Source organism: Schistocerca piceifrons, unplaced genomic scaffold, assembly GCF_021461385.2.
Source record: "Schistocerca piceifrons isolate TAMUIC-IGC-003096 unplaced genomic scaffold, iqSchPice1.1 HiC_scaffold_2521, whole genome shotgun sequence".
Classification (NCBI taxonomy): Eukaryota; Metazoa; Arthropoda; class Insecta; order Orthoptera; family Acrididae; genus Schistocerca; species Schistocerca piceifrons.
Window position 1 is genome coordinate 234,071 of NW_025728467.1, and position 11,777 is coordinate 245,847.

The 11,777-nt window shown below is 41.9% G+C and overlaps 1 protein-coding gene across 1 annotated transcript; it reads right to left on the reverse strand.

The window, feature by feature from the left end:
* Positions 1-3,789: 3,789 nt before the first annotated feature.
* Positions 3,790-9,487, reverse strand: LOC124743724. Its single transcript, XM_047248890.1, has 3 exons — positions 7,842-9,487; positions 4,021-4,174; positions 3,790-3,867 (listed from the first exon to the last, which is right to left on the reverse strand). The coding sequence occupies exons 1-3, from the start codon at positions 9,485-9,487 to the stop codon at positions 3,790-3,792; spliced, it is 1,878 nt and encodes a 625-aa protein (XP_047104846.1).
* Between the last annotated feature and the right edge of the window lie 2,290 nt (positions 9,488-11,777).

Consider the following 11,777-nt stretch of genomic DNA (forward strand, 5'->3'; position numbering starts at 1 on the left):
ATGTAGTGTATTGAGAATACATAGAAAGAAAGATCCTTTATTGTATGATTATATGATAGCGAGACAAACACTGCTAGCAGTTACTTCTGTAAAATTCTGGGAGTATGCGCATGGAACGATTTGAAGTGGAATGATCATATAAAATTAATTGTTGGTAAGGTGGGTGCCAGGTTGAGATTCATTGGGAGAGTCCTTAGAAAATGTAGTCCATCAACAAAGGAGGTAGCTTACAAAACACTCGTTTGACCTACACTTGATTATTGCTCATCAGTGTGGATCCGTACCAGGGCGGGTTGACAGAGGAGATAGAGAAGATCCAACAAAGACCGGCGCGTTTTGTCACAGGGTTTTTTGGTAAGCGTGATAGCATTATGGAAATCTTTAACAAACTCAAGTGGCAGACTCTACAAGAGAGGCGCTGTGCATCGTGGTGCAGCTTGCTGTCCAGGTTTCGTGAGGGTGCATTTCTGGATGAGGTATCGAATATATTGCTTCCCCCTACTAATACATCCTGAGAAGATCACAAATGTAAAATCAGAGAGATTCGAGTGCACATGGAGGCTTTCTGGCAGTCATTCCTCTCACGAACCATACATGACTGGATCAGGAAAGGGAGGTAATGACAGTGGCACATAAAGCGCCCTCCGCCACACACCGTTGGGTGGCTTGCAGAGTATAAATGTAGATGTAGATGTAGGTCATGATAAGTTACCTGAGCTGGTTGGTTAAATACACAAATCAGGATGCTTTGCCATCACATTTTGATTTTACGAGTTGACTGACTCACCTCCATTCTGATGTTGGGATTAGATTAGACAACAACCTCATTTCAGCAGAATTGCATGCACACTATGTCTGAATATCACATTGGCCCCAGTAGCAGAGAGGAGGTGATACACTTTACAATACAAAGAAAGGGAATCTGGCTATCTCTCACTACTCCTGTGGAGACACCATCAATACTAACATTGTTCAGGATGCATACTCTTGCTGTACAAGTTCGTGAATCATCTCAATTATGAACCGTGAATCAATGCCAGGATTAACTCCTGTCTCAAATACTGATTTTGTATGTTCAAAATCTGGCACAAGGGGAGTGTGGCAGAAGCCAGACATTTTCTGCATGTGAGATAAACACCCATTGTAAAATTTGAAGAGCTTTACTGTTGGTGTTTAATGAGTTAAATCTGATACAAAATTCGTTTACATTTGAAAAATATTGAACACTGAAATGATATTGACCAATGGATAGCCATCTGATACATGTAAATCTTCTACTACAATACTGACAACACTCTGCTATGAAGTGCTGTGCCGAGAATGAATATAATGGCACAGTCCAGTAAAAATTCAGACATCTTACCTGGCAACTTAGGAAGCAGAGTAAAGCAGGCCAAGCTGCAGTAATAGAGTGACATTTCGTTTTGGGGAGACGGTTGATATTATAATTATGTCCAGATTATGGAACAGATTGCTGCATACCATATGAGCTGGGCTGTCTGAGAAGCCTATGGAGCAAAATATCTTAGGAGGGAGGTGCTGTCATTCTGTTTACCATAAACAATTAAGCAAGAAAGTGTAACTCAGATGAAATAGCAGTATGCTGATGCTACGAAATACAGCAGCGAGAGTGACTGGAAAGTAAAGTTGGGTCATCATGGAGCGTTCAGGAAAGCTGAGCAGACGGACAAAGCAGATCAGATGCATAACGAACACATAGCAGCCTCCCACAAGAACTACTCATTTCCAGTACAGTTATTCATTCTGCAGCAGAGCAGGCTGGAGGAGCAACCTATGTCAGTATGCTGTCTACTTGTCAAGCTGTCTATGTGATTCTGTGGAACAGCAGGACCCATTGTGGAGACTGATGTCGCTTAGTGCAAGTTGCATAGAAGTAGTGTAGATGTAGATTGATGACATGCTCCAGTAAGTGCATGTCAGAGGGTTCTTTGAACCATGTTCACATTTTTTCTCTACCGTTCCACTCTCCAGCTGCATGTAGGAAAGACAAACACTTAAGAGAGTTCAGTTTCCACATGGATACATTTAAGTTGTTAGAATTGTTGAATTGAAATTTCTCCGTACTTACATAGGTGTCAACCAAATATTTCCACATTTCTACGTAAATCTAGCTTCAATGAAAAAAGTGTTTGTTTAAATGGTTGCCATGACAATTATCATATCAGTGATTTTCTCTCCGCTTCACCTCCCCCCTCCACCCATTTCACGATATTACAAAATGAAGTGTCCTTCTTTAAACTTTTTCAGTGTACTCAATTAGTCTTATCTGATAAAGATCCCATAAACCACAAGAATACGTTGGTGTCTACTAAATGTTCTAGCAATAAAATGCAGTCTTTGGCTTGGCTTCTAAACAACATTATCATTTCAATTTAAGTTGTTTGTAACTCAAAAGCCTACGTATCTAGTAGAACAGACTACCTTTTATATTTATGTGGTTTCCTGTGTAGTTGAAATTTAACAGATTTATTTTGGTACTTATGTGAATGACTTCACATTTTTTATTTATTTATCTTTTTTTTTTGGGGGGGGGGGGGGGGGTGGTATCACATTTCCATTCTTCACACCATACAGATATTAAGATTAAATAATTTTGCAATTGATTTTAATACTGTGATGTCTTCCTTGGATGGCAAATATCAGTATCAGCTGCAAACAATTTCAAAAGGAGTCCTCCTAAGCCATTTATATAGCTTGCCTCGAGTGAGAGAATGGCCCATTATCCATGGGATATGTGCAGCTGGTGGCAATGCTCTTCCTTCCCATTGCCCCATAAAGTCTTAGGCAGGCTGATGGGCAAAGCTGGTTGGGACCAGTGAGTGTCTACTGCATTTTTCAGAGCTCTGCAGTCTTCTAAGAACCAAGCTTCAATAATTCAGAATAAGTTTTAATTTCTTCCTGTTACTAGATAGAATTGATCAGACTAGGAGATGCATGTATTTAATTCAGATGTTTGCCACATTTCTTTATATGAGCTATGACCGTCGAGTCCAAACACTACATTGGTTGTTTAATTCAATACGTACCTGAGCCAAAATGATCTAACAGTGTTTCCATGTTCACTAACCTCACTGATACATGGAATATAAGTGACCAGTCAATTTTCTAAGAAATCATCGCTCATATGAAACATGTCCAGTGAGAATCATCTTACTGCCTCATTTGTGAATTTTATGTAGATTCATTTTAAGCAAGGAAAGTATGCAGATATTTTCGCAAAGGTTCCAGTGATACCATTCAGGAGTATGTAGGTCTAATATTTTAGATTTTATCATGTGTTGAGTGATAATGGCCAAAAACAGAACAAATTTCTTTGTGTCTATACATCAGCACCAGCAGCTTGACCAGTGTACATTTTGAAACCTTTATATCGTGATTATGGACTGCTTTGTAGATCATCATTCAGTTCTTTCTTGAAAGAGCAGAATGTAAAGTTAATCAGAGCTCAATCAGTAAGGAATTCACTTTGTGAATAGAAAGTTTGGAAGATTCTTCAATAATTATTATAAACCAGAATATAGGTGAAAAATTTTTCAATAACTTATACTCCTGCTATTCCCAATTCTTGTCACATATATGATGTAAGAAGCTGTTGTAATCATGAAAATGGTAAGTTTGTTTTGTTATGGGAAGGTCACTTATTAAATTAGCAATTTCCCATTGATCATGACATTAACTTTGAGATCAAGTCGCATGGCATTCATGTTGGATAATGTGATACTGATGCAAGTATCTGTCGTGTGACAATAATTCATTGTCTATTAATTCTCAGAGCACGAGTGACAGAACAGCATTCGGGCATCTCAAGTGTGCACGTGACAACTGGATGTATCTTAGTGTTGCAGACTGAATGCCAAAAACACAAAAGTTAATCAAACTAGATTAAAGGTTAAAAGCCATGATCTGTCATACCAAATGGGAGGGGTAGGCACCAAAGTGTTCAAACCTGTGCAGTATAAATGAAAGATGAGACATGAAGGTAGGTAATACTTCACATACCAAGCCTGCACAGAATATACCCAGTAACTGAGGCACACTTTCAAAGTGTCGGCTGCATAGGACTGACAGGTCTGGTGCCATTACACAGCCGGAGCTGATGCTGCTGCCACTCGCCTCAGACAGCGTGTACTGGGTGGGTGCTTCTGCCACTGTGCTGGAGTGTAGAAAAGTCAATCATTGCACTTTATCAAAAATAACAGTTCTGTGTCTTGATACTGTTTCACTAATGCCCGTGGGTGTCTGATGAGAATCCACTCACCACACCTGGTGTGATGGTTGGACAGCCTCCTGAACCCAGCCAGCCCTCTGAGCCCAAGTGATCAATTATTTTACGGTGTGAGTAGCATGGCTATATACTTCAGCAACTCTGCAATGGAGCAGTAGCATTGCATGTGCAAAGGAGCAGTAATGTAACAGGAGCCCATTAAGATTTTGTAGCCATTAAAGAGTGTTGGCAAGCTGAGCCGGTACAGGGAAAAGCCTCACTGAATATCATTAGCTGCAACAGGATTTATAGGCATGGTAATTTGGTGCCTCTTTGTTTTGGATAAATTCACTGACAGTGTATCAGTATTTATTCATGATTTGAAAGCTGCCCTTAACTAACCATATACAATCATATCTCATCAGGCTGGTTTGCAAATTTAAGGTGGAATGGTAACTCAAAGATACACATAATGTACCTTGAGAGATAGATTAAGGAACAGGCATCTGAACAGATTATTAAAAGGCTTTACCAACTGTATTGCAAACGGTTGAGTTGGACACTTTCTAGAGAACAGCTGAATGGTTTGTCACTGAAATGAAATCAATCAGTAGATGCATTTTCAGACATAATTACGAAGGTCAATACACAATCCTAGGCATTAAGGTAAAACGCCAAAACTGATAAGATTTATTCTGGTGGAGGCTAGACCCTGGATGTATTTTTTACGAGCATTTCCAGGCAATATGTTGCAACTACATGATATAGGTTGTGTGGAGTAAGAGACAATGATGTGGTGTCATTGGGATCAACATGGCTCAGTTTCATTGTTGGTGTATGAAATTTTCAGGACCAGATGGAATTACTGCCACTCATAGCTGATGGGTACTGTGTTGCCCCATATCCAGAAAATGCAGATCAAGGACAACAGTCCAGATGCAAACGACCACTGCTAGTGTGACATTGTCACAAGTTTCAAGTATAATGCAGGTGATACCAAATACACTGCAGATGTGTCCACTGAAGTTCAGTTTGCACAGTATTTTACCAACAGATACAGAATTGATAGTCTTGGTGACCTATCAAGTGAGATGATGAGTGCTGTGGAGCTGTTGGAATCCACTAAAGAGATGAATACATTGTATATTTTCTGCGTGGTAATATAGCAAGCGTAAGATAATAGGTCGAGCTTGTATAGTCGCGAGATGTGTGGATAACTTCAGTTCAGATGAGGTCTGTCTGCCAGGGACTTAAACTTGGACATCCTGCGGGATGATGATTAGGTATGTCAAGAGGAGACAGTCCCACGCAGACTGTCAATCCATCAACATCACATGAAAAGGTGATTCACTTTGTGCAGACAGACAGAACAGTGGTCAAAACTTCACTGTGATGACTTAGACTTTTTTAAATTGTGGTGGACCATTACCAGCAACAACAGCTATGCAATGTATGATACCAGTGGGTAGTGATGGACAAATTCATGGGAAACCATACAGAATCCTGAAAGATCTACAGCCAATAATGTAAGAATTGCTCGAGCAATAGGTTGCTTATGGGATTATTGAATGTAATGATAATCTGCATGGTGCATCTGTTTTAATTGTTTCCCAAAAAAGTCATCAATTGGAACAAGGAAGTATAGCTTTTGATTATACAGGAGACCCTGGCCATCATCTATGGTTTAATGTACTTAAATTGTTACTGGCATGGAAGAAATTATTAAGATGTGACAGACCATGCTGCATTGAAGTGGTTTCTAGGATTAAAACACTCTTCAATTAGATAACCACCAGTAAGCAGAAAGGCTGGAGTACTGTGAGCAATGAATAAGAGCACTACAGAGTGAAAGAAGGAACTTTTGCTAACACTGACAGCCAAATTTAGGGAGCAACCACAGCCTGTGACACACAGAGGCTTGTTGCGCAGAATGACTGTGGACCATGCGTGGTGGTACCTGCAGCTTTCTAGGAAAGCACTAATGCAACCATATGACAATTTTTCGGTAGATCATGGAGGTTGAATACCAACTGAGTGATGAGTAACCATAAACTTTTGGCCAAGGACCAGAAGCAGGAGCCGGATTTTAGAAATGGTATGATGTCCTCCTCCTTGCCGTGTCCGGCGACAGTGACTCCATCAGTCTTCTCTGTCCTTGTTGTGGTAGGCTCGGATGTGGCTCGCGAATCCGAATTTCACTTTGAATATCATGTTGCATGGAGCACAGTGAAGTTGACCAGCAGAGTTGTAAGTATACGTGTAGACAGGCTTGAGCTGAGATTTTCGGAGCTCTCTTTTAGCATCCAGGTCCATTACACGCTTTTGCTCGAATTGTTCGATTCTCTTATGTACAGTTGATCGCCACTCCGATCGGCGCAATGCTAGCTCCTCCCAACGGTTGCTTGGGATGCCACAGGCTGCAAGGTGGCGTTTAATGGTGTCTTTATATCGCAGGTGTTGACCACCTTTCCTCCTCTTCCCGCACGAGAGCTGCGAGTAGAACACCGCTTTAGGTAGCCTACTGTCATCCATGCGTACTATGTGACCACTCCATCTCAGTTGATGTTTCATTATTAAAGCTTCAATACCAGCCAGTTTCACGCGGCGCAAAATCTCCATGTTTGGGACACGGTCTTCCCATTTGATGCGCAGAATTGATCTCAGACATCGAAGATGAAATTTATCTAGCTTCTTAATGTCAGCTTTGTAACAGCACCAGGTTTCCGAGGCATAGAGTAAGGTGGATAATACTAATGCTTTGTAGACTGCAATTTTTGTTTGTAGTTTGAGATCATGTGATTTCCATACTTGGTCATTAAGCTTACCGAAGGCTGAGGCTGCGCTGGCTATACGCGCTGCGATTTCCGATGTCAGGCTGTTGTCACTTCTAATTTGGCTTCCCAGGTATTTGAACTTTGACACATTTTGCAAGGGTTTGTTATTTATCTCAATACTGGAGTCATCTGCATTAAGACCTCTAAGTGGTTGTTTAAGAACTTGCGTCTTAGTGATGCTAATGGCTAAGCCAAATCTTCTGCAGGAGGCATTTAGCAGGTTTATGTAAGTCTGAAGAGTTTCGCAAGAATTAGCCATCATGCATACATCATCCGCGTAGAGAATCTCTAAGATGGATAGTTTGGTTACGCGACTTTTTGTTCTGAGGCGAGAGATGTTGAAGACACTTTTGTCTGTCCTTGTGTTGAGACTAATTTGATTACTACAGGCTTTGGTCGCGTCTCTCATAACAACTGCGAAGTAAAGTGAGAAGAGTGTGGGAGCCAGAACACAGCCTTGTTTTACACAACATGTCACGGGAAACTGTTCTGAGAGCTTGTCCTCATGGCGGATTTTTGCCATCATGTTTTCATGAAACTGCCGAATCAAACTGACAATTTTGTCAGGGCACCCAGTTTTCTTTAGTATGATCCAGAGAGCTTCCCGTGGGACACGATCAAAAGCTTTTTCCAGGTCTACAAAGCACATGAACAAAGGCCGATGTTGCTCTAAACTTTTCTCTTGCATTTGTTTGACAACAAATATGGCATCCACTGTGCCTCTGTTTGGGCGAAAGCCACACTGGGTCTCTGGTAGCAGTTTTTCTGCAAAGTGTGCTAACCAGGTGTTAACTATGTGGGCAAGGACTTTTCCCGCTGCTGACAGAAGAGAAATGCCCCTGTGGGAGCTGCAGTCTGATATGTCACCCTTGCCTTTATAGATCTTGGAAATACAAGCATCTTTCCAGTCTTGTGGAATCATTTCATACTCCCAAATCCTTAAGATCAGAGCAAACAATGGTTTCTTGATGTTTGGCCCCCCATATTCATATAGCTCTGATGGCAAGTTATCTAATCCTGCTGTTTTGTCATTTTTCAGCTTAGCCAGTGCTGAAATGAATTCATTGTAGGAAGGGGCATCCGCAAGTTGTTCCTCAACTGGCAGGTCTTCAAGTGCTTCTATGTATGGAATATCGGTTGTCTGATGGTCAGGATTAAGAATTTCATTAAAATGTTTCGCCCACCGAGACAGGATGTCACTCTGTTGCGTCAGCCGACAACTTTTATCTTTGTTATAGACTGGTGCTATCTTCCCAACTCTTGGACCAAAGATAGTTTTCAGGGACTCAAAGAATCTGCCCGTTTGGTGTGTGTCGGCATATAGCTGTATTTCATTTGCTTTATTTGCCCACCAACTGTCTTTGAGAGCACGTACCTTCACTTTCAGATTGTAATGCGCTGCTCTACGCTTGTTATCATCAGGGGTGCGAAGAGAGGTTCTGAAATCATTAATTAGCTTTCTGATCTCTGGATCTGAGTCGTCAAACCAGTCCTGGTGCTTCTTCTGAGGCTTTCCCAAGACTTCTGAAGCACAGCCACGCAGTCTGCTAGCGTATGCACTCCACTGCTCATCTACAGGGGCAGATTCAGATATCAAAAGGCCATCGACACCAAATTTTTCATCCAGTTTTGCTCTCATAGTCTGATCATTGGCCAAGATTTGGCAGGACAATTTTGTTGGTATTTTGTGTGAAGCTCGGCGTGGTGCCTTCAAAGTTATCTTTAATTTGGACCTCACGAGTCGATGGTCTGTCCATCCCTGAGCGCCTCTCATTGCACGTGTGACCAGTACGTCACCAAGATCTTTTTTCCATACTATCACATAATCCAGAAGGTGCCAGTGTTTAGATCGCGGATGCATCCATGTCGTTTTATATTTTTCAGGCAGACGAAAATATGTATTTGTCAGACAGAGTTCAAACTCGGCACATAGAGTTAGAAGATCCAAACCATTCGAGTTGCATTTTCCAATCCCCTGGCGACCGAGGACTCCATTCCAAGCACTGAAATCATTCCCAACACGAGCATTAAAATCACCAAGTAACAGAAGTTTATCTGCAGAAGGAATATCCCTAAGGACATGTCGGAGGTCTTGGTAGAACTTGTTCTTCTCTTCATCCGGAGATGGCAATGTAGGTGCATATACATTGATCAGGTGAAGATATTTCTTGGATGCCAGGTGAAGTCTGAGTGTTATTATTCTGTCACTGATACCTTTTAGGAGTTCTGTTAGTGGGCATGCCAATTTATCGCGTATGGCAAAGCCTACCCCACTTTCCGCCCTTTCAGTGGATGATTTTCCACTCCAGTAGTAGGTATAACCTCCGAGCGGTTCACATAACTGTCCAGAGTCACTAAGATGTGTTTCACTTATGGCGGTAATGTCGATGTTATATCTAGCCAATTCCCTTGCGATAAGTCCTGTCATTCTCTCTGGGCACTGATTATGGTCATTATCCTGTAAAGTACGGACGTTCCAGACTCCAATCATTAGATATTTAAGGTAACTGTTTATTTTATTATTCTTTTGACCGCATATGTTAGTGAACAAGTGACCGCAGTTTGCCACTTGTGCTGGGTTGAGACGGGCTATGTTTAGGCCACCTTTTCTAGGCCCCTCCCTGGATTAGGGAAAGCAGAGCGATCCTAAATAGGGCTGCTTTGTCGTTTGACGAGCTGCCGAACCAGTCCTCCCGTCTCTCACGAGTACCAGAACGACCATCACCGTCTGACTGCCTAACGTGCAGAGCACCAACTAAGGTTCAGGTACACCAAACCCTTGCCTCCAAATCAGTACTCCATTGCCGCAGGACTTTCAATGCTCATAGTCCATTGAAACTTTGCCGGAGTCATCTGCGCGTGAAGCTATTTAAAGTGGACAAGCAGTTGCGCAGATGCAGATCCACTCTCTCGTCCTCTGCCTCTGAATGGCAGTGGATCGTAGGGCCGATACAACTGGAAAGAGGCAGGGGATGCAGTGAATGGCCATATGCCACTGGAAGTATCCTGACATACGCCCTTAAGGCACATCACAGGTGCCTTGCTTCGTCGGTACAGAAGCCGTGAGTGTTTACCTATCGATATTACCCGCCTCCTACACCGATGAAGAGACTGACAGAAGGGAAGAAGGAAAGGAAAGGGAAGGGACTGGAAGGGAAAGGGAGGAAAGGACGGTAGGTCGTTGTGAGGCACACTTCGTCAGGCTCCTCTGCTGAGACCTGACTGGCTAGGTTGAACCTGCCAGTAGCCACGCTACCACCGGTGTAGCTCTCGGCATCACAGGAACACGCAAACTCTCCCACCCGCACGGACAGTGCTACGATAAGGTGGTGATGGTATACTGTGTGCACAACATGCCGATTTCAACCTATTGTACAGACATCAACTGCAAAGTTTGTCAGAAGCATCCAAACAATTTGAAATAGTGTGGATGGCTGTTGCCTGATAATTTATGGAATACCAGGTGCTACTGAAATTTCATGTTGCTGACAATAATAACAGATGAAGCTATCAATTTTATGTCCGATTTGATGAAAAAGTTATCAAATTTGCTAAGCATTCACAACCTTAGGACTAGACCTACCCTTCAAATGGAAGAAGACAGCATTTTCATCTTACAATTGCCAAATTTTACATTTTTTGGTGAACACCAACCAAATGACAGAGGTGTGACTCCCATATGCTGTATCAGCTTAGAACTGTAAAAGAACACAGCAATAATGTGCTTTCACCCTGTCATATAGTGTAGTATATGGCAGGAAGATGCCTTCACCATTTGAGGTAGTAAAGCCTTTATTTGGGAGAAATGGGGACTCAGCACAATATTTTTAGAAACTTCTTCACTATCTGTAACAGAGGGTGAGGAAAAGCGATGCTCAAGCATCAGGACCACACAGGACAGTGCGTCAGCAACCTGCCTCAGTTGGACAATGGGTTCTGCAGACGATGATGGGTTATGTCATCTCTATGGATCCATTTTCTATGAAGAAATACCTCTGCTGCTATGCATTGAGTCATGTTATAGGACATTGCATATTGGCCAGCAGTATGACTATCTTAGTAATGGATATATGCGCACTTTTGGAAAGGGGGAAAAATTGACACACATTTATTTCTGCCAGATGGTTTGATCCACATCCTAGATACTCGGGAATATAGTTCTATTGGTTCTATCCTTCAATAAGTGAAGAGTAGTAGAATCGCTACAGTATCAGCTGCCTAAATCAGGAGTATTACTTGCCAGAAAAATGGGACACCACACTTGCTAGTAATCATTAGAAGTTGAGACTGTTGCTTCTTATATTTAAAATAAGTCTCAGAATTATCAAACTCTTAAGTATGGGCTGTTGCTGGCTCTAAAATTACATGGTAAAGAAAACAATAGATTTGATGTGTACAATATTTGCTTCCATACTTAAGGACTGTTTACAGTCTTAAGTGTCTCCCAATTCCCTCAAAGTTTGCAAAGTACTTCCAATATTTAAATTAGGAGACAGTCCTGATAATAAGACAGTCCTGATCAGAAGACAGCCCTCATCAGAAGACAGCCCTGATCAGAAGAAAGCCCTGATCAGAAGACAGCCGTGATCAGAAGACAGACATGATCAGAAGACAGACATGATCAGAAGACAGCCATGATCAGAAGACAGCTGTGATTAGAAACAACCCCCTGTTTTCAAGGGCATTCTTGAGAAAAAATAAAGTTTTTTCAGAGGCGG

Excerpts from the sequence above, each read along its gene's own strand:
- LOC124743724 (XM_047248890.1), bottom strand. The coding sequence starts at position 9,487 with ATGACAGGACTTATCGCAAGGGAATTGGCTAGATATAACATCGACATT. Across the intron at positions 4,175-7,841 it reads GCCCACATAGTTAACACCTG|CACAGTGGCAGAAGCACCCA; the intron begins GTTAGCACACTT and ends TCTACACTCCAG. Across the intron at positions 3,868-4,020 it reads GTATATTCTGTGCAGGCTTG|TCTGCAACACTAAGATACAT; the intron begins GTATGTGAAGTA and ends TTTGGCATTCAG.